This window comes from Hirundo rustica, chromosome 11 (assembly GCF_015227805.2).
Source record: "Hirundo rustica isolate bHirRus1 chromosome 11, bHirRus1.pri.v3, whole genome shotgun sequence".
NCBI classification, from domain to species: Eukaryota; Metazoa; Chordata; class Aves; order Passeriformes; family Hirundinidae; genus Hirundo; species Hirundo rustica.
The window spans coordinates 7,619,473-7,641,388 of record NC_053460.1 but is presented as its reverse complement, the minus strand read 5'-3'; the positions used below and the strand labels follow the sequence as shown (position 1 = coordinate 7,641,388).

At 52.3% G+C, this 21,916-nt stretch overlaps 1 protein-coding gene across 1 annotated transcript in view; it reads right to left on the bottom strand.

Annotated features, from left to right (window-relative positions):
• The window catches only part of VAC14 (VAC14 component of PIKFYVE complex), a 59,961-nt gene that overhangs the window by 12,695 nt on the left and 25,350 nt on the right, over window positions 1–21,916 (bottom strand). Inside the window, exons 13-14 of the mRNA XM_040075677.2 lie at window positions 18,470–18,623; window positions 8,323–8,455 (exon numbers count right to left, since the gene is read on the bottom strand). Of these exons, the coding sequence (XP_039931611.1) occupies window positions 8,323–8,455; window positions 18,470–18,623 (287 nt within the window). The remainder of the gene's footprint in view (window positions 1–8,322; window positions 8,456–18,469; window positions 18,624–21,916) is intronic.

Sequence of the window (21,916 nt, the reverse complement as noted above, 5' to 3'; positions counted from 1 at the left end):
TGTACCAACAGGAGCTGGGAGAGGCTGATCTTGTTCAGGGCGTGCATGGCTTGTACAGACACGGGAGCTGCGCTCCTTGCTCACCCTTCCCCATCACTTCGCTTTAAGATGAAGAAATAAAGTGCTTTTGTTCCTAAAAGCATGGCCAAGGAGCAGGTTGCTGTCCTAGAGGTGGATGAGCCTTTGGATCCCCATGCAGGGAAGGCAAATTTGGGGGAAAATGGTCCTGCTGGCTATCTGAAAGTATGGATAGACTATGGCACGAATACACTCTGTGTTTGAAGGTGAAAAAAGGGATTGGGAAAAGGTGGCAGTGACCCATAGCTCAGGGATAAGCGTACCCTGGGGTGGGAGGTGAAGCTGCTCTGTCTCTTCTGCCAACCACTCAAGCACATCCTAGAGCTCAGCGAAGGAGTTGCCCGTAACTTAGTGAGCCCTGCTGCACTTCCTACTCAAGTGTCAGCAGAAAAAATACCCCATTTATGCCATGGTTTAGACAGCCCAGCTGCTATTTCAGCTTTAGTGCCAGGCTTGCCTCCACGCCCGCTGCCTCTCAGCATTGCATTAGATCACGATGCCTGCCCTGCCTTCTGAGCCAGGCTCCCTGGAGGGATCCAGCCTGAGGAACCTTGCTCCCTAAAATCCTCCAAGGCCCATAGATGCGTGAGAGGAGAGCAGATGGATGCTCCCTGCCCTGCCAGGACCCTAAAAAAGCACCCACTGCTATGAGGGGACCAGCTCCAGGTGCGGCTGAACACAAGGAGCAGCTCATGCCCGAAGGGAAGGAGCACTGAACGGCAGGAATTCCAACCAAGGCGTTTTTTGCACAGCTCTGTGCTCTCAGTGGGGAGTTAAAAATGTCCCCTCCAGAGATACCTTATCTGAGGACAGCCCATCCTGGAAGCAGAGTGCCCAGCTGGACCCACTGGCTGAGGTGAGCTCTTATCAGTTTTTAACTGAGTGTGCCCTGTGCCTGGGGCATAACTGAGCAATAAGCCCTGGAAGACAAGTGGGGGGAAAACCACTGGTACCCAGCCTGATTTCCTGGCCTGGCTCTTCTCTCCACAAAGATGAATAAACTGAGTTGTCACAGCTGCAGAACCAGAAAAGGAAGCACCATCAGAACACCGAGCCCCGACAGGATCAGACAGGTTAAGCAGCTTCCCCATGAGGAGGGTCCTCACCCCATCAGCCAGGCAAAGAAAATTTGGGAGACACTTTGGAAGCTGCTTGTGCTTTCCTGCTCTGAAGAATCATTCCTTGTGAATTCCTGCTCTGGAGAACGTGACAGTCAGCAAGCAAGGAAGCTGTGGGCTCCTCTCCTCACGGTCCAGTTCATGTTCTCCCAGCTCCCTCCTTCCACAGCCTGCTTTTCCACAGCATTCCTGCTGTGAACCTAGGGAAAGTGCTGGGAGGAAGCAGATATCCCTACCTGGGGACCTGCCCTTTGAAGGAACTTGGCTATTTTGTGAGGATTTTCCTCTCCTACGCACATTTCCCCTTCTTCCCCTCCACCCTCTCACTGACCCAAATCAGTCCCAGCCCACGCCGGCAGTGCCGCTCACATGTGGTTCCCATTTTTCTACAGGAAAACCCATCAAATCCTTCCAGGCAGCCCCAAGTATGGCTGGTCCTGGAGCAGCTTTGGTGTGTTAGCACAGCAAATTCATTTCCAGGACCTGGTGCACACCAGCTCATCCAGCCCCTGCAGCTCAGTGGAGGCATCTCCTGTCCTTCCCTGGGGGTACAGCCCCTGGAGGGAGCTGGCCAGGGCTGGCCCAGCTCCTGCTCTCCCAGCAGGGATAATCCTTTGGCAGAGCAACCAGGCTCCTCCCTTGTGAAGGTCACGCTGCTGGTGACTGCTGGTGCACTGTGACTCCAGAGCCAACCTCTGCCCTGGGGGAAACTGGGTTTTCCCCCGACTCTGGGTCCTACTTCATGGGGCTGGGAGGGGATCGGAGAGTCCAGAATGATGTCCCAGAGCCTCACTGAATTAAAACCTCAATAAGCACATGCTGCTGTGGGCTTGTGGAGCCCACTGTGTGATGTAAAAGAGGCAATTTGAGAGCTGGGAGCTTTTGGAGATAGAGTGGGGTTGCTGGCTCCCTTCCAAAATCTCATAGGAGCACGAGGAGAGCCGAGAGGGCGTTTATGGTGCAAGCCTGGAGCAGAGGGAGAATGCAGGAAAGCAGAGCCTGTTTGCCACCACATCGCTGTAGCACTGTTCTGCATCTCCAGGCATGGGGTTTTACACAGCAAACTGGGAAGAGGAGGTTTTGGGGAGCAGGGAGAGTTCAAGAGAGGCACAAAGGAATGGGCTGGAGATGAGAGAGAAGAACTGGGCATGTTCACCACCCTGCTCCATCACCCTGTGCCTGGCTGGGGCCTTGGGAGAGAGGGAGTCCCTCTTTTTGCCTTGCAAATGGACAAAAAAAAAAAAAAAAAAAAACCAAACAAAAACCAAACTAAAAAGCTTTCTCCGGTTCCTCCTCTCGGCGAGGCACGGGGAGGGGGATGGCGAGTGCACAGTTCATTAAAGCCGGAGGGCAGGCGGCCAGCGAGCATCCTGGCAGGCAGAGCAGTGGATTTTCGCAGGCTCGCTGCCTCCCGACACAGAAGCTTCCCTTGTAGCACTCACAGCTGTTTGGATTTTACCCGAGTTCATATCACAGTTTATCAAAGAGGCTCCATTTTTTTTCCCCTCCTTTTTTTTTTTGCACGTCGCTGAGTACGAGCCAAACGGCTCCTGCAAAAACAAACGCAGGTTTTGTTCTGCATTGCAGTGGCACTGAGGGTGGGAGAGAGGAAGAGGTGACACGTGTCCCCCCTCCAGCCCTGATTCACTTGTAGAGGGATTTCCAGGGCAGGGGTTTGGCAGTGGGAGCTGGAGGGGGCACAGTGGCATCAGCACACCCACAGGAAGGAGCAGCAGTGGGTCCTGCATCCCAGCACTGGGTGTCTCCCGATCATCAGGAGGTGTTGGGGTGTTTGGCCAAGGAAAATGTGTGTCCAGAGGAGCTCAAGAATATCCAGGCCTGGGAGAAGAGGAGGGTTTTGGTCAGCCCCATCTCCTGAGGATCTCCCAGTGAGGGGCTGGGAAGTGAGGACAGCACAGCAGGAGGAAAGGACAAGGTTAGGGATGAGGTGGGAGCCAGGATGGGGCTGGGAAGAAACTGGCTCACTGCAGTATAGATGCATCCTGTGGTTGTGGCACCCCTTTATTACCAAAACAAACACCCTCAGGCTCTCTACAGGATACCCAGTGCATCCCTTGCTATCCAAACCTGCAGCTAAACTCCCATCTCGCTTCCTCCCAACAGCCCTGCTCGCTGGAATGCTGGCAGCCCTTCCCTTCCCTTCCCTTCCCTTCCCTTCCCTTCCCTTCCCTTCCCTTCCCTTCCCTTCCCTTCCCTTCCCTTCCCTTCCCTTCCCTTCCCTTCCCTTCCCTTCCCTTCCCTTCCCTTCCCTTCCCTTCCCTTCCCTTCCCTTTCCTTCCCTCTCTCCCAGAGGGAGAGCACAGCCCGGGGAATGCTGGGCAGGCCAGTCAAAAGTGATTTAACATGCACCTCACTGCTGTTCTGCCCAGATCATTGGATGGATGTCTGTGCTCCACACTCCTCCAGCCCTCTGCTCACCCCCCCTCTCTGATTCCTCATCCTGGTTAGCAGGCTCGAACTCACTTTGTGTCTTTTTCACTACTTTTTGTGGAGAAACTGGTGTTGTACCATCAGCCCCAGCCTCTCAGAGGCAGAAGACCCGAAAAGAGGGACCGGCACCCCAGCCCCAGGGGCATCATGCACAGCCCTTCATGCACCCAGAGCAACCTGCCAGCGTTTGTCCTCAGTTCTGCCCTCTTTGTTATCCAGCTCTCCACTGGCCTCATCCCAGCAGGGCTTTGAGAGCTCGAGAACAGTCAGAATTTCCAGCCAGGAGAACTTTTCCCGTCTGCTGGAACTAGAAATCCCATCACGAGACTTGGGATTTTCCAGCTCTCCAGCTAATGCCATAAATTGGCTGAACAACCTTATATGCTCCAGCCTATGTCTTCCATAGTGGATGGAGAACCCCAGACCCCCTGGCCAGCCCCTGCAGGGTTCAAGAGTACCCACGAAGGTCAAGGACCATCTCCAGTCAAATGGACAAATCCCACCAGGTCTATCACATGGGAAGTGGTTGAAAAGTCAGGCCAGGGCCTCTTCCAAGCAGCTTAACCTCAGAAAACAGCCCGTGAGAAGGTGCCAGGCGGTGGGGAGGTTTGTTAAACAGCTCTATAAAACAAGCTGAGACAATCCTTTCCAACTCCTTCGTGCAGCCTGCCTGGGGAGCAAAGTGCTGACTCAGGCATCCTCTCTGCCTCAGGGTGCCACTGCTCTTCGAGAAAATGGCCTTGATGGGCTTCAAAGTGAAGCCCTGCACTTCAAAGCATCCACACAGGACATGCATAGGGATGTCTCCAGCCACTCAAGCACATCCCATACCCTGGAGGGTTCATTTGCTGGGGAAAGGTAAATCAGCCATGAATGTCTGAGCTGCTCCATCTCAGAGAGCAGCAGAAAGCCTGCTGCTTTGGTGCTAGGCTTGACTTAGCCAGCTGAACCGGCTCCTGGAGCTCAGCCTGACCCTGGGGACAGCACAGGAACTGCACAACCAGCCCTGGGGATGTAGAAGAGGGGAAAAGACAGCTCCTTGCAAGGACAGCCAGGCCCTATCCTCACGCTGTGCTCTGAGCAGCAACACTGATGTCCATGAAGTCGGGTTTAACCTCTCCCTTAATCCCCCCATCCCACAGCGCTGGTACCAACCAGGAGGCATTACATCCAGCCTGTAAATCTCAGTGTGAGCTGGAAAGCTCGGTGCCGCTCTGCTGCCTGCCTCCTGAGCGGCCAAGCAGCTTTCCCTCCGCAGGGCTCCTGCCTGGAGGACAGCCGTGAGCTCCAAGGAGCCATGTGATGCTTTGGAAGCTCCCCCGCATTCTTCTGCTGCTCCAAGAGGTCAGCAGCTGAATGGGAATATTTGCTTCTTGCTCAAGGGCTCTAGTGAATCCAGGATGGCCACGTGCCAGCCGGGGCAATTAGTGAGAAGGGTGGAAGGCCTCCGATCTGCTTATCGAGGTGGGAGGTAACGCTGATGCTCCTGCCTCTGACAACACTTTGGGAGCAACCTTTGAGTGCAAACATGGCCAGCTTGAGAGCAGAAGGAAGCACTTGGTATTCTTAGTTTTGAAGGCAGATTAATTTTACTGGCTTCCAGCCTAAAAAGGGTCACAAGTGACAGTAAGAGACCCCCCCCAAGGAACATTGTCAGCTGCAACGCAGAAAACTGATGCCAAAAAAAAAAAAAAAAATTTTTTTTTTTTTTTTTTTTTTTTTTTTTTAAGATATTATGGGAGCAGGTTTCCCTCCTTCCTCCAGGGCAGAGGGGTAGGACAGCATGAGACTCTGTGGGATTCGTACCACCGGAATCCCCTCAGCAAATCCTTTGCCCAGACATTCATGAGGCAACTAAACAGCTTTGAAGAGCCTTCCCCTGGATGTTGTTCTTCCTTTCTCACAGATCATAGATGACAGGGAGTTGAAGGGGACCCACAAGGATCAAGTCCAACTTCTGCTGGGACTCAGCTCAGCATGTGAGCTCCACCACAGCCATAGGCTTTCTCTCTGCGAGGTCCCCTTGGGCTGAGGGATCCTAATCCTAAAGCCCCTGGCACAGATGAGGCATCACACCATGGTTTGATGGGCACTGGATCCCACTTGGGAAGGCAGCAGACAGATCCATCTCTTTGATGCACTAACAGTGCATCCAAGAGTTAGATGGGTAACCAACCATTTGCCAGTGTTGGGTTATCCCCCAGCCTGGTGGTGAAAGGCAAAACAGAAGAAATTCTCTGGATACTTCCTTATGAATGACAGAAGTATTTGGCGCTGTTTTCCTGCTATTTTGAAGGAAGTTTGTGTTTCCACTTAGATCCACCCTGGCAAAGCGAAGTATCTCTGGCAAAGCATCTCGAGATACCTACCTGGGGACTGGGGTTACTGATGGTGAGACCACCCATCACAGCCCCTACCTCCGCCTGAGTCAGGCTTGCAGGGTGAATTCTGCCAGCGAGGGCTGAGGGTACTTCTCCCGCCCATCTCCCAGCATCAGACGGGCTCTGGAGCAGTTCTGCATGTCTTGGGGACCACAGGCCCTTACAGAGCAAGAGATGGTCCCACCTCCTGCAGAGATCACTGGTCATGCTCCACTTCCGTCCTCAAGCACGCAATGTACCATAACCTCCGTCTCTGGGACTCTGAGGACATATCAGGAGAGTGACCAAAGTCCTTTCAGAGTCAGCAACCAAGCATGAACAAACTTGAGTGGGGTTAGAAATGAACTACCTTTAATCACAGACACCCTACGTGACCTCACAGACCTTTGAATTGGCCCACCAGCAACGTGACAAGGAAAACTGCTGCGCTGTGCTTGAATAAAACCCCTGTTCCCCATTTCCCTTTCCTGTGAACACTGATCCTTCAGCTGGAAATCATTGCCTAAACGTAACAGGTCTATTTTCCTTCCCTGTTTCAGTGTTCCCAGGCCAGCCTGGGAAAGAGGCAGCAGTGGTCCTGGACCACACTTTAGCAGATGCTGTCCCAGTCTCTCAAGCATCCCCCTTGCGCTCTCCAGCTCAGGATGAAACATCACCAGCATCTCTTAAGTCAAACACGAGGCTGGCTTCTCACCCTGCTGTGCAAAACAGCTGAGCTGGCTTGTGGACAGGGGAGGGATGTAACGTGGGAACGCGCATACGGCTTCAATTTGAAAAGTGGCTAAAAATAGCTCCATGAGGCTCCCACGTTCACTGAGTCTCTCCGGCGAGAGATCAATCTTTGCCAGAGAGTCCTGTAAAAGTTTCTCTCCTCTTTTCTCATCTTGTTTTTTCTGGAAGCAGCAGAGATGTAGTTTACACCAGTGTTTTACCCGCCATCGGTAGGTTTCAGAGTTAATCACCGGTACCAGAGGGCATGGCTCACCTCCCCAGAACCACTGCTTTGGCTCCAGTCCTGCATCTACCCTGTATGAACAACAACGTGACTTGACAAAGGACAGAGTAATCTATTTTTTAATTTTTTTTTTTTTTTTTTTTTTTTTGCTTTACCAGATTTTTTGGGGCATGAGTCACTGTAAAAAGCCTTGGCTTGCTGAGCTGCTGTGAGCCAGTCCCACCGCACCTCTGGCTGGCTGATGGGAAAGCTGGGCCAAGGCTCCTCCTGCCAGAGCCGGAGGGAGAGAGCTGGAGGTGGCCATGATACAGGAGAGCTTTTAAATGGGACCCTGCCCAGGCTCACTGTCACTCTGGTCACCTGGCTTACCTAACACAGCACGAGGCCACTTCCCTGCAAGGGTGGCTGATCCTAGGGGCTCTGCTGACTGGGGAGAGGAGAGTGGACACTGTGAGTGAGATACTGTCTCCGGGATGAATCCAGACCTGGGCAAAAATTGCTGCCCAAACAGATACAACTCCACACCCAGCGCAGCTTAGCAAATTCTGGGAGCTCTGCATGCTGTATTTTCTCACTGTAGTGATGGGACCCCTTCATCAATACCTGGCACACCCCTATGCCTTTGGAGAGGTGGCTCTCTTCTCCCACAGAAGCATGGCTTGTATCTCATGCTCTCCCCCTGTTCATTTTGATGCCACATCCCTGAAAGCAAGGGAGAAAAACCCAGGGTCCCACCAGCTGCTTCCACTAATTCCCTCACTGATTTCTCCACCTTGCCTTGACCATTAACCCTGTTATTTCCCAGCGAGCTGAGGAATGCACATCCCTTACGCCAGATTTTATTGCAATAAAGATGACTCCCTGCCAGCTGCCATGACACTTGGCGTTCCAGCCTTCACAACATTTGGCTCTCCAGCCTCTGCCACAGCTCCTTAAAAAGCTGAAGCAAAATCTACCAATTCTATGCGTTCAAACACACAGCTTTGGATGGGCAAGCATCTTGCCAAGCTGGCTGGAGGGATTCACTCAGCTTGGCACTCTGAGTGCAAGGCTGTCTTCGTGCTCTGGCTGGTCTAGTTGTTTCTTAACGAAACAGGCTCTGACAACACTGTTTAATAAGGAGCCACTTTGCCTCCGGGCACGGGAGAAAGAAATATGGTGCCTTGACATGTGATAGGCAAATCTTGTTTGCTCCAAAACCATTTGCTGGAGAGCGAGGGAAGCTTGAGGAAATGGTGTTGGCTTGGAGTGAATGTAGTACTTGGGCTGCTTGACCCTGCCATCCCCGTCCCACCCATCCCAGGGTGCTCGGGGCTTCAGTGAGGTGCGGTGCTCTGACCTGATGATGAAGGCTCCTCTGGTTTCCAGGAGTTTCCGTTCACTGCTGAAACGCTTGAGCAGGTTGATCATGAACTTGTAGAAGTAGGAGTTCATGGTGGGGGAGGAGGGTGAGCACTCCAGACCTTTTGTACCTGGGGAGGCAAGGGGAGAGCACATTAGAGCTGCCAGGGCCCTGCTGCCAAAGCCTTGGTGAGAGAGCAGACACCCAAAACATAGACACAGCACTGAGAAGATGAGGGCAGGGGCATGGTAAGGTTTTCAGGCCTCATATAACCACATCTGGTTGATTCAAGCAGAGCCAGCCCGGTATTATCTATCTCCAGCCCAAGGGAAAGCATCTTACGGTGGAGCAGCCCTTCTGAAAGCAGAACCTGGGGTTAAAATGGGATTGTAGGGAGTTCATCCCAGAGCAATTCAGCTTCAGTAGCTGCTAGAAGAAGGAGTGCCTGAGGCTCTAAGCTGAGCCAATCCCATCTCCTCAGCTAGGGCATGTACTCATCCCAAAACCACCAGACTGCTGGTGAGTTGAAGAGCCTGTAATCCAACCCCAGAAGCCACAGATGCCCCGAGCCCAGTGTGCACGTAGTGGCAGACACACACATTCAGGCCATGGCACAGACACTGGTTCACACTCAGTGATGTGATTTTCCCTGAGCAGGAGCCACCTGGTTTAAGTGTCATATACAGTGTGCCCCAGGGCTAGCATGAAGTACTGGTCAAACCACAGCAGAGCTCTGGGCTTAAGGATTGTGCAGGTCTGAGACTCTTGGCAGGGACGGCAGGGAAAGGAGCAGCTCTCAGCTCAGAGAAATATTCCTTCCAAACACAAGAGCAGGGAGCTGGCAGGTAAAGATTGCTTTTCCCACAGTGAAACCCCAGGGGAAATGGTTTATTTAGCAGGACAGCGCTCAAAGCAAATGTTTGGAGAGAGCATTTCAAAAGCGACTTTGCAACAAGGGGAGCTCTCTCCCTTAATTTCTCCTCTGGAAAGGCCATTCCTAAGTGTGGTAAGAAGGGAAGCCAGCACACACAAGCACCCCAAGGCTATTCCCCACCCACTATTTCCATCAGATAAGCAAAGGAAACCTGAGCAGTTTGATTTATGGATGTTGTCTGCTTCTACGGACACTCAGCGGAGCATGGAGCAGCCAATTAAAGATGCAATTAAGCTGCCAAAGCCCAGGAAAGCTGATGGAAAAGCTGCTGGTCTGTTTCTATCCTGCCTCTCCCAATGACACACAAGAGATATACACAGGGCAGCTTCCCCAGATTTGGATTTAGCACCTAAGAGAACATACAGCGCCAAATTAAAAGGAAAATGAAATACGAGGTCATCCTGACCAGAACCCGGTGTCCTCTTCCCGCTGGAGCTGTGTGTTCACCCACCCCTTGGTATATTTGTAACCCCAAGCAGGCTTTGAAGCAGGCAGCTCCCCGAGCACAAGTGTTCACCATCGCATCATGTTTCCCCTCAGCTGCAGGGAAGATGATCTGGGCAAAGGGGGAAAAAAAAAAAAAAGAGGGATCCAGCTGAGCCAATGTGCTCCAAAACAAAGGTGTGTTTGTTCGAAGGCAGGGAGTACCCGGCGTGAAAATACAGGCATGCCCCACGTGTCGTCACTACAGCTGCTCAGCACTGCTCAAAAGGGAGCAGAGACAGGGTCTGGAGGTGACATGGGGCAGCTCTGCCTTCCCACTGCACCTGCCTGCAGCTCAGCCTCGAACCTCCCAGCAGAGCCTGGGAAGGCAGGTGAAGACCAGGCAGAAACTGTCTTTCAAAGCTGCAGAAGTGATATTTTTGCCCATTTTCTCAGCAGCTCTGAGGCATCCAAACCTGGCTGCGCTGCAACATGAGCTAGCAGCAGGTAGGACACCCCACCATCATTTCCACCAGCTGACAATTCTCCAGTGCTGTAGCTTGTCTGGGGAAGGTCTGATCTTGGAGTTTCTCCCTTCTCAAGACCCCAAAAATAATCCCTCTGAGCCCCACAGCAGCATCAATGGCACAGTGTTCCCTTCACAAAGCAAAGCCAGTCTTGTGCCTGTCACCTTGTATACCTTCCAGCCAAACCTTACATATCCTAAAACACATCCCAAAGGAAAACAGGAGGAGGCAGCAATTTTTCTCCTCTCTGACAGGACCAGCACTTCTGCTGTGCACAGGACAAAGCCCAGGAGCTGTATGGCTGCAAGACAGACCAGCCACAAGCACCTTCAGGTATGTGCTCTGAAGTAGTGCAGCATCTCCTGCATCTTCAGCTGGAAACTGGGAATGACCTGCTGGATCAGTTGAGTATCCAAAAGTCAGAATTGCCTTGGAGATCAGATCCCAGCTACAGTCTGCAGGACCTTCAGTACTGCTGCTTTCTTCCACTGATTGGTTCCTGAACCTTGGATCTTTCTGCCCAGCTTGGGAGCAAGGAAGGACTGGGATACACAGATAGTGAAAACAAGTCTGTGCCCTGTTTTCCTTAGGAGGAGAAAGCATGTGAGTCTACCCATTCCAGGGAGCCTCTTCACCATCCTTTGCCTCTGGGAGCACCAACACTGAACCCCAGAGGGATCATTTCTCCATCCTTTGCCCACCTGGTGCACAGCAGCTATGCATGCATGTCCCTAAGGAAGGTTTCCACTGTGGCACACCATGCCAGAGCAGCCTTGCCAGTGCTCTCTAGGGCTAATGCTAGGAGTGAGAAACCAGTGTGCAGGAGTCTGCCAGGCTGTAAAAGGCTCAACCAAACCTCAGATGGGATTTAAACAGGCAATACTTCTTCCAAGCAGGCAAAGCAGTTTTTTCCCAAAGCCTCCCAATCCTCCAAACGTCCTGTTTGCTCTGTTTACAGGATGTCTAAGAAGTGGCTGGCACCTTGTGTGCCATGGTAAAACCCTTCCTGGCGTAGCCTGGAGCTCAGCTCACTGCCCTGCAGGTTACAGCTCAGCACAGTGGCATTCCCAGCCCGACAGAACTGTAGGAGCAGCTTGTCAAGTGTTTCTCTGAAGCACGAGAGACAAGCAGGAAGAAGTGTTAAGAAAACTGTGGCATAATTAATTGAAGCTTGCACCTCTCCCCCTTTCCCTGAAGCAAGACTTTGCAGATCCGTAACCTGCCAGATCTGCTGTTAACGTAGCTGGGGCTGGTGGCACGTCACGGCTCTGCTGCTTTTTTTTTTTTCTTAATCTGGTGTGGAGGAGGGAGCTGGAAGAAGAAATATCCGTGCTTAGAGGAATGATGAAAACTCAGTCCAGACATCCACTAGAATAGGAACAAATGGGAATTCTGGGCTAAGCACAGTGAAACATGATGAAAGGTATGTGGGAATTGCAGCTCTATGGCCGCAGTGAGTCCACATCAGCCTGGGACCTTATAATTGAATCACGGAAGGGACCTTAAAGCTCATCTAGTTCCAACCCCCCTGCCATGGGCAGGGACACCTTCCACTAGACCAAGTTGCTCAGAGCTGCATCCAGTCCAGCCTTGAACACTTCCAGGGATGGGGCAGTCACAGCTTCTTTTGGCAACCTGTGCCAGTAATTCATCACCCTCACAATGAAGAATTTCTTCCTAATATCCAAGTTAAACATATTCTCTGTCAGTTTTACACCATTATCCCTCGTCCTATCAATGACTACAGCAACCTCCTGCAGCACAGGACACCAGGCTAACAAATCCTTTCCCTGGATTCCCTTCACAGACAGGGGTAGAGCCAGGGACACAAGTGGGCTTCTTGGATCATCTAAGTCAATACCAACATCTGCTCCCCCAGCCCCGGGTGCCAGCTCGAGCGGAGCACAGCGAACGTCTGCAAACCCCCAGCACATCCCTGAGCGCTCACCAGCAGCTCACGCTGTTCCCACCGCTTGCGTGGCCACACTATAAATCAACTGAGACAGGCAATTAGGGATCTATATTAAGGCCCTTATAAATATATATTGTACATCACCCTGGAACATTCAGGCTGTCTGGCTGCTTGATGGGCTGAGCTGTGTTGAGACCTACGGTACCCAAAGTGTCCCCACATTGCTCCGGGTGAGCCCGGCAGACGCCGACACCGACTTGGATTTTCCTATCCCAGCCACAAAGTTCTGAACTTCACCCTGGCATAAAACATAACTTCTATTAATTTACTATAATTGCTTTCAAACCAGTCTTAATTAAAACCGGTGTGGACTTGCTTAACTCCGTTGAAACCAAACTGAAATAAGATTGGAGCAGAATTGATTCCTCTCCGAAGCGAGCTAAAGCTGGGTAAGCTGGTTAAAGAGTATCCACAAGGGTATTTGCGGTGGTTTAGCTAAAATGATTTACCGCAATCTCTAATTGAAGCAATTTCAGCTCGGATATAGGGAGGGTAAGCTAAGAGTTGGCGAGGCCAAGCATCCCTCCCACCCGAGCGCTTTCCCCAAGGCATCATGTTTCCAGCTCAGCCCAGAGAACGATCTCCCTCTGCTCCTCTGGGAGCAACAGGGATAAACCCGGCAGCAGCCGGAGCCGGTCCGTGAGCCTTCAACCCGCCCGAGCGCCAGCGGCGTGGGAGTCGGCGCTGCCAGATGGTGCCTGGCGAAACCCCGGGCAGCGACGTGGGAATCCGCGCGGCGTCTCCCCCCCGGCAGCCTTCCCCAGGATGTTTTGAATTTTAGCTTTTGCAAACACGGAGTGGTGAAGCCTCGCGGAGCAGGATAAAAATAGAGCCGTAAAAAAGGCAAATCCTCCCCTCCTCCTCCCAGAAAGCCGGCGCAGGGCGTAGCTGGAAACAGATGTGAACATGTCGGCAGCTCAGCTGGGCTCTGGAAAACCTCCGCTCTCCCTTCTCTAGAGCACAGGATGCTGCTGACGAAATAAAACCCATCAAAATTCCGGATTGCACGGTCAGGGGCTGTGCTCAGCCTGGTTTTGCCTAAGCACACATGGATGTTTCTCCTCTTCCTACCTGGCTAAAGAGCTGTGGGTTTGTAATTCTGGAGACTTCAACATCTCCATAGAAAGGGGGTCCCAGACGGGTTGAGGAACATATTTTGATGCCCAATGAGGCTTTTGCTGCTTCTGGTTCTCCCCACCTTACGCAGGGTCTGTGCTAACGGCTGCCTTGGAGGAAGGCAGCAGGCAATGATAATCCTGGTTTTCCTAGGTTTTCCTCTACTGCCTCATTTTTCTTTGCCAAGGTAAATCAATAAGCAAAAATGCAGCAGGGGTATAGCTCTGCCATTGCTCAGGAGCACACAGCACCCAGCAGAGATGCAAACCAGGAACAGTTAAAACTTCATGGTGAGCTTAGAGTGGGCTGAGTTTCCTGCATGGAAAGGTGGAACATATGGAAGGTAACCTGTGGGACAATGGGCTTTGCTGGGCCATTTCCATACCAATATTCATTCTGCCTGTTTGCTTTTCACCTCATTCCTCACTTCACCCAACAAATTCCTCACAACATCTTGGGGAAACTGAGGCAGCCCAGCAAAGTAACTCCAAGGGAGGGCTTAGCTAGGACTGATTTATCTACACCATCAACTTCTCCTTTGTCCACCACTACACATCAGTAATCCCAGCTGTTATTTGGGAATCCCCAGGCTTTCTGGCTGGCAGTATGCTGTGACCATCTCAGGAGGGATGGATACCTGGAGCCACGCCAGGCGAGTTAACGCTACATCTGGATGGTCTCTCCTGGGGTTTTCCACGGCATCCCAGCTCTGCTATTACACTGCATCCAGGAAAACAAAAACATCACCCTTTCCTTCAAATTCCTCTCCTCTCCAGGAGGCAGAAGAACATTTTTGACAGTCAACCCTCCTGAACAGCTTCATGCCAGTAGGAAAAGAGATGCCACAGACACCAGCCATCAGGAACCAGACTGCTGAACTCGGGAGCGCTGAGGAACAGCCCTCTTTTTCTTGCCTGCTTGGCTCCTCTGCTCCCTGCTGTCACACTCCTGATCCTGCAAAAACTTTTGGAAACTGGCTCGTTCAAGTGGTTGGTGGTGTGATGTCAGCTGCCTTGTTGCCTTTTGTGGGGAGGATGAGTAAGGAAGGGTTTCACTTTTATCCTTCCCTAACACTGGAAACAGCAGTTTAGCCATATGACAAGAGGCCACCTTCTCTTTTCCACCTTTCATGAACCTCCTGCACACTACAGACTCTCACCTGGTGCTTGGAGAGGCTGCCCTAACACGTTACAGACTGTCTGCAGGTGGAACCTTGTCACACACTGCCACCTCTGCAGATCTATGTTTACAACTGAAGCAACACAACGAAAAGGGAGTGGTTTGACTCACTGAGAATAAAATTCCCCCCCAAGATATGTTGAAAACAAACCCCTAACACAGAATATCTCCACTCCAGAATGTTGCATGTTCTCCAGGGAGGATACAGAAAGACTGAACTCAACAGACTACATTTCTCAGGGACCTCTAGCAGTCTCCTCCAGAGTAATCCACTGACTCCTGGGATATCCACGATCTGCTGGTGGAAACTCCTGACCTCAGGCACATTAGTGAATCCACGTATGGAGTCAGACTCCCAGTAAACATCCGATAGCATGAGGTGCTCAGAGGGTACAGCGCTGTCCCCACCACCTCCGGCAGGAAGCCAGGCTGGAGAGACCGGTCCAAGCTGGAGAGGAAACAAAGGGCTGTAACTGCTTCACCTTACAAAGCTGTGCAGAAAGGAAGGAAGAGATGTGTGCAAGAGTTACCCTGTGCAAGGCAGCAGCTGGTCTGGCATCCTTTTGGAATAAGCTTTTGTCTCTTGTGCAGAGCAGAGCTGTAGACCAGGCTGGAGAGCTTCCGCTTACGGTATCATGGAATAGCTCGGGTTGGAAGAGACATTTAAAGGCCATTTAGCCCAACCCCCTTGCCATGGGCAGGGACACCTCCCACTAGATCAGACTGCTCAGAGCCCCATCCAACCTGGCCTTGAACACTTCCAGGGATGGCACTCCACATCTTCTCTGGGCAACTTCTTCCAGTGCCTTGCCATCCTCACAATGAAGAATTTCTTCCTAATACCTAATCTAAAATCACTCTCTTTCAGCTTGAAGCCATTCCCCCTTGTCCTGTCTCTCCATGCCTTGTCCAAAGTCCCTGTCCAGTTTTTCTGGAGCTCTTTCAGGCACTGGAAGAAGCTCTAAGGTCTCCCTGGAACCGTCTCCAGGCTGAACAACCTCAACTCCCAATGTCTCCTTAGTAGAGGTGCTCCAGCCTCTGATCCTGTGACCCCCTCTGGGCTCACTATGACAGGTCCATGTCCTTCTTGCGCTGAGGACCCCAGATCTGGATGCAGTCTTCCAGATGGGGTCTCACCAGAGTGGAGTAAAGGCACAGAATCACCTCCCTTGACCCTCGCTGACGACCACTCTCAGGTCATCTGCTACTTGTCTCAGTCTCAACTTCTACAGGGTTGGAAAAGACATTCCCAAAGCAAAGCAGGCAGCTGGATTCCCATCGTACTGACCAGACTGGCATTTGCACCATCACTCCAAAGACCGGGAAGCTCTTGGGCACAGCCCTGCAGCCCTTGTCCCTGGAAAAGTGGGCAGAAGGTACCATGGAGACACTCCTGGAGGCCAACACCAGCCACCCTCTCCAGGGCAGTGGGAGCAGGTCGGGAGGAGATGTTGGGTCTCCTCGGCAGCGCTGAGCTGGGCTGGCCCCAGCTCGTTGTGCTTGGAGGAGGCGTCGAGGGCAGCTGACCTTACGTAACCGGAGAACAAAGCGGCTAAATAAAAACTGGAGCTGGGAACGGGCTGCGGAAGTGGGACACGGCTTTCCTGACTAATCAACCAGCATCTGAAGGAAACCGAACTCAATGGCAGGGAAACAACTGCATAAACACATCCCGAGGGAAGAAAGGGAGAGAGAGGAAGCGTGGGGAAGACCATGGGGGCACTGGCCCCTTCCACCTCCACTCCTGCCCTTACTGCTTGGCTAGCAAAGCCTGGAGCACCAAGACAGAGAGCACAGCAGGAAATCCGCCATGAGCTCAAGGATTTCAAATGGTGACCTTGCTTGTTTACCTGCAAAGCCACCAACTGCACATTTGGAAGGGCCTCTGGGATAGGAGAGGATTGGGGCTGGGATAGCTCAGCAGCTCTCCTCCCACCGACCGCGTCAGTGGCAACTCAGTCTGAAGTGGATGAAGGGAATGGAGAGATTTAACCCTGGGGAGAAGTGCTGGAACCCTGCAGTCCCCACTCTAATGGGGCAACAGCACCTATCCTACCGCCAACACAGCACTGCCTGAACCACAGCACCCCAGGGAACCATCCCATACATCTCAGTACAAAATCAGTGACTCCAGAAAGGGGTACACCCTCTCTTTGGTGCCAGCACCTCATGATTTTTGCCTGGGAAAAGCAGAGTCCTGGCTCACTTGCTCTTATCACCCAGGACCATGCACAGACAAGGGGATTTCCACTGGTCACTGCCCTGATCCAAAAAGCCTTCCCCTTCAAGCAATCCTCTGACAAAAGGAGTATTTTTTCAGGAGCCTCTGATTTTCCAGGCATAATCCAGGAAGGTCCTGACCCAGTTGTGACCCTCAATTTCCCTGGGGAAACTCCCCAGCAGCCCCCAAGCCTTGGGTGGTAAAAGCCAGACGGGACTGGGGCCATGATAAACGTCCAAGGCCAATGAACCAGCTTCTTTTTCCCTCCCCAGAAACATCTGCCTTTGGTTAAAAGCCAATGACCTACAAAGCTCAGCCCCAAATGAATTCTTAAGGAACAATTTTCTGGTGCATTATAGGGAAGAGGAAAATAGGTGAGGAAGCCAGAGCCCATCAGGACCTGTGCGGGGACAAGTTGTCCCACCTTGGGACAACGGGAGCTCCAGCTCCAGCAGATATACTCCAGGAGGGGAGAGCCAGACTCTTTTCAAAGGTTACACTTGAGTAAGTGAAGCCAAGTTGCTCTTCCAGATAGCTAACAGGGGCCACGGCAGTCGTTAGGATCCACGCCATCCAGCCTGCTATTTTTAGATCATCCAGAAGGAAGGAAACCTCAGACAACCATCAGTGTGAGCTGAACTGCAGCTCCTCAGCTGCTTGGCCAGCACTGCAGGAGCTACTCCACCCAGGCAGCCTCACTTCTGACAGTGGGAGGATGGATGAGACTTGCAGAGGGCTTGGGGAGGTCACCAGCTCTGCAGCCCTCACCTCTCCATTGCTGAGATAAAGCTGCCAGCAGGAAACAGGTAGATCAGCAAAAAAGAAAAAAAATAAAAAAATCCCACCCTGAACAGCCCAAGACCTGAGCTGGCTGCTGGTGCAGACATTTGTAAGACCCAGGGAGGGGCGAGTGATCCAGGATCTTCAGAGACAACAAAGCCTGGGGATGGGAAAGCAAAGCCTCTCTCTCTGGTGGTGATTTTGCAAGGCCCTGTGGCTGCATCCTGCGCAGGGAGAGGCAGCCTTGGCTCAGGGCTCGGGTTGCAATCCAAAGCTCACATGAAATGTGCTTTTGGCTGGGACGACCTGGCCTGGGGAGTACAACAGAGAGGCCCTTAAATAGCAGTAGAGGAGGAGAAGGAGCAGCCAAGCAACTGTAAAGCATGAACCACAGACAAGGGAAGGTGAAAAAAAATCCCCCATGTGCCAGGATAATTGATGAAAGGTTATTTTTTTTTTTTTAATCTCTCAAGTCCCCAGAAAATAAGATCGTCCCTCTTCAACTCTCTCCTGAGGTTTTGCCAGACACTCAGAGCAACATAACAGCTCATAGCCAATGTGAGCAGCCTGGCACAGGGATCCCTCTGCAGATCTATGGATGTTCTGGAGATCTGGGATTGCAGCCAGCATCTCATCCTGCACCGATTCTAGGGCTCTGAGGGCTTTCAGAAGGAGAAAAGAGGCTGGAACCCAAGGTCCCATGAAAAATAGGACAACAATGACATCTCTCCACACTGGCCTCTGGAGCATCCTGCTGCTTAACTGAGGCCTAAATCCCCAAAGCATGAACTAGGGGAAAGAGCAGTCAAAACAAAAGCAGCACCCGGGTCTGTGCCATGGCAGACTCAATCCCCAAAATGTGCTGGCTGGGGTTGAAGACACTGATTTATTACTGTAAAAGAAGCTTCTCCTTTTGCCTGAGCAAACCTGACTGGTGCCATGGAACATGGAGAGAGCCCAGGAGCAGGGAGGCACGGAGCTGTGGCACTCACTGGAGGAGCTCAGCTGGCCAGTCCTGGCTGGGACATGAAGCTCCACGGGGCCAGGTCGCACATCGGAGCCATCGGAGGGACCGTGACCCTCCTCTGTCTGCCCTGCTGGGGAAGATGCGATCTCAGCCAGCAATTCCAGGTCCTTCAGGATAACCTGTGGAGAGAGGGATGGTGCAGGGTGAGCTCTCCTTTCCAAATCCACACAGAGAGGGTGAGGAGGGGAGCAAATAGCAAATCCCAGCACACTGAGAAAGGTATAGTAAAAGGGGGCTACCTACAAAACTCCAAGAGGAAATTTCAAATGCTTGCAGAGGGGTGGAGAAGAAAAGACAAAGGAGAAAAAATCCACCAGTTTCTGCTCTGAGAGTCCCAAGGAAACATATGAAATGAAACCAAATTTACACAAGCAGGAATAGAGTTTGCTTTCCCTTGTCCCTCTTTGTGGAAGTCTGGGTTTTGTGTTCCCTTCATAACCACAGATTTGGGACAATCCCAGCAAGAGAACAGGGATGTTCTGGGGGCACACACCAGCCAGCTCCCCTCTGCAAGGCAGCACCCAGGGAAGGCTCAGCTCAGGACATCAAGGCAGAGCTGCCATTCGGATTTCATAGCTCTTTCCTTCCAGAAGTCACCGAATTGGTCTATATATAGCATTTCTGGAGAAGTTATTACTGGGTGGGTTTTTTTTTTCCATCCTCAACCCGTCTCAAGTCTCAGGCTATTTTGAGCCCCCCTTCATTCAAACGTCCTTGGGTCGAGATGTTTCATCAACCATCCCTGATACTGTAAGTGCACCAGGGCTGTGCAGAGCAAAAAGGCTGCCAAAAAGGGTCGACTGCCACGTCTTTACTCCTCAACATCTGGCAGAGCACATCCCAACCACCCTCTGCCCACCAGCACAGTATCCCAGGCTTTCCCTGTATTCTCACAATGCATCTTTCTGAAGAGCTGCAGTTATACAGCAGCTTTAGTTTCTGAGCTAATTTGGAAAACCCCTCTGCCTGGAAAAACAAAAAGCCAATTATGGTTTTTTTCTTTTTTTTTTAATCACGCTAGAAAACACAACTCCTAAAAATCAGAAAGAGGAGCTCAAGGGTTTTTCTTCTGCACAGATATCTTAAGCTGAGTGCATTTTTGGGGCTTTCTTTTTGTAATTAAGGCTGATTTTCAGGCCCCCAGCAGCCTCAGAGCAGGCAGTGTGGTGCCTAGGCTGTGTATGGTGTAGACACAGTGGTGAGGAAGCAGCCTGCCAGAGGCACCACAAGGCTCCAGCACCCTTGGGGAGACCCTGTGCCTACAAACATGATTAAGTCTCAACCCAAAGCTCCCAGTGGCAGGAAAAAAAAAAAGACAACAACTTGTACTGCTGTCCCTGAAGAATATGGCACCTCAGTAATGCTGCCAAGGTTGGGAGCTCACTGCCAGCGTGTGAGGACTCTGCCATCACCAGCCTTCATCCTCATCCAGGGAGAGGAGTCTGTGGTCCCTGGCAGAGGGAAGACCTTGGTCCTCCCTCCCTGCCCGGATTTCAAGCATCTGTGGCTCACAGAGAGTGATGCTGGCTGTGTTTTGTTTCAAATGGAGGATGTCCCTGAGCCGAGCTCAGGATGCCTGGTCTCCTGAAGCGCTATGTAGATTCTCTAGTGGCTAATCATGTGACTCAGCTGAACTTGCAGCCTTTGAACAGGCACCAACTTGGGCCTCAGGCTCTCACAGTGGGGAAATAACACCCGTGAAGGTTTCCAAGTCGTGTTGGCTGAAACTGGCAAAGGGACTCAGAGCTTGGCTAGGAGGGCTGGCAGTCAGGCAAGAGCCAGGACTCTCATTCATGTGGTGCATTTTGACAAACCCAACACAGCCAGGAGCTGAAGCCATCCGTGGTTCATGTGCAGTATGACCTATCCACTCGTGACTGCCTTCCTGCTGCACTCACTGCTGCCCTGGTGCCCCCACCCAGCCACACCATCCAGTTCAGTTTTCACCAGCGACTCCCACGGCTTGAGGAAACACGACCAAGCCCTAGGCTAGGCAAAAATCAACCCTGCTGCCTGCCAAAGCTTTTATAGAGTCATGACTTGAGGTCAGATCCTTAATCCAACCTCTCAGAGCTGCCTGATGAGCCCCATCTCCGAGAAGCTGCTTGGGCTCAGGATGTTCTGGCCAGGGTAGCCAGGGCAGCAGTCACCAGCACCACTGGAGGGTATCCATGGACCTCTCAAGCTTTGGAGAGGTTAAGGGGATCGCCCTTGGGTAGGTTACAGACAGGAGGTGGAAAAAGCAGCATAGGCTGAATTTTGCAACTGAATAGTATGGAGGAAGTAACAAGCAGGAGGGATTGGTACACGAGCACTGGGAGGAAGAGCAGGCAGCCGCCAAGACCTGGGGTTTTCCAGCCGTGGGAAAGAGGCAGGAAGCTCCAGCTCCCGCTGCTTCTTCCCCGCATGCTCCGAGAGGGCTCCCAGCTGGGGACAGAGGAAAGGCAGGAGTGCTTGGTATGCACTGCACATCCCTGTGCTAAGCAAAGCTGGAGCTGGCAGGGCTTTGTGCGAGCCAGGAGGCTGTAAGAAAGCAATATCCTGCCATTGCCATGGCAACGGCCGGCTGCGCCAGCAGCGAGCCGGTCCCATCCCTCAGGAACCCAGAGGCTGGACCTGACAGCGCTGGAGCACGAGGGCCAGAGCCTTCCCCAGATTTCCCAGATGCCAGGTGAAGGTATGATCCTGACAGCCAGCCTGGAGGATCAACCCCCACGGGCATTTTCCTGATCCCGAGGGGATTTCTGGCAAGGTTTCCCAGTGGTGATGAGATGTAGGACAGTGTGCCCTGCTCTGGGCAAATGTGTGCTCGGTTGGTGTAAATAGGAAGGAGCAGGAAAAGCAGCACCATGATTGATGGGGAGACCTGTCCAGCATCTCAAGCCATTCCCAGCACAGGGATGAAGAACAAGGAAGAGGACAAGCTCTGGGTGGCCAGGGAATGAGAAGCAGGTTTTCAGACAGTTATAAATAAGCAGCTATTTCTCCTCTCTGAGAACGGGCGAGATTTCTCCCTGCATTGCCTCCAGAGCATGGATTTTGAGGGCAAACACAACTGTCAGCTTCCCCAGATCTAGGTCAGGTTAATTTGCCGCTCGTTCTGGTTGAACGGAGCCGAGAGCAGCTCTGCTGGCAGCAGCACGGGGAAGCAGCCCATGGCCGGTGTGTGCCGGACGGGATGCGCCTCCCTGCGCCGGCAAAGCTGCGCCTCAGCGCTCCTGGAAGAGCCGGTGCATTCGCCTCTCACCGGAACACCGGGCTGGCCCCAGCCCAAGGCAAAGGAAGGGGAGGTGACCCCAAATGTGCTGCAGACCCCTGGGAGTGAGACTTAACACCCCGCAGTACATGATGACTACCGGGACACTGGAGCAGGCTGCAGCAGCTCCTGGGACACATGCAGTGGCAAGGATAT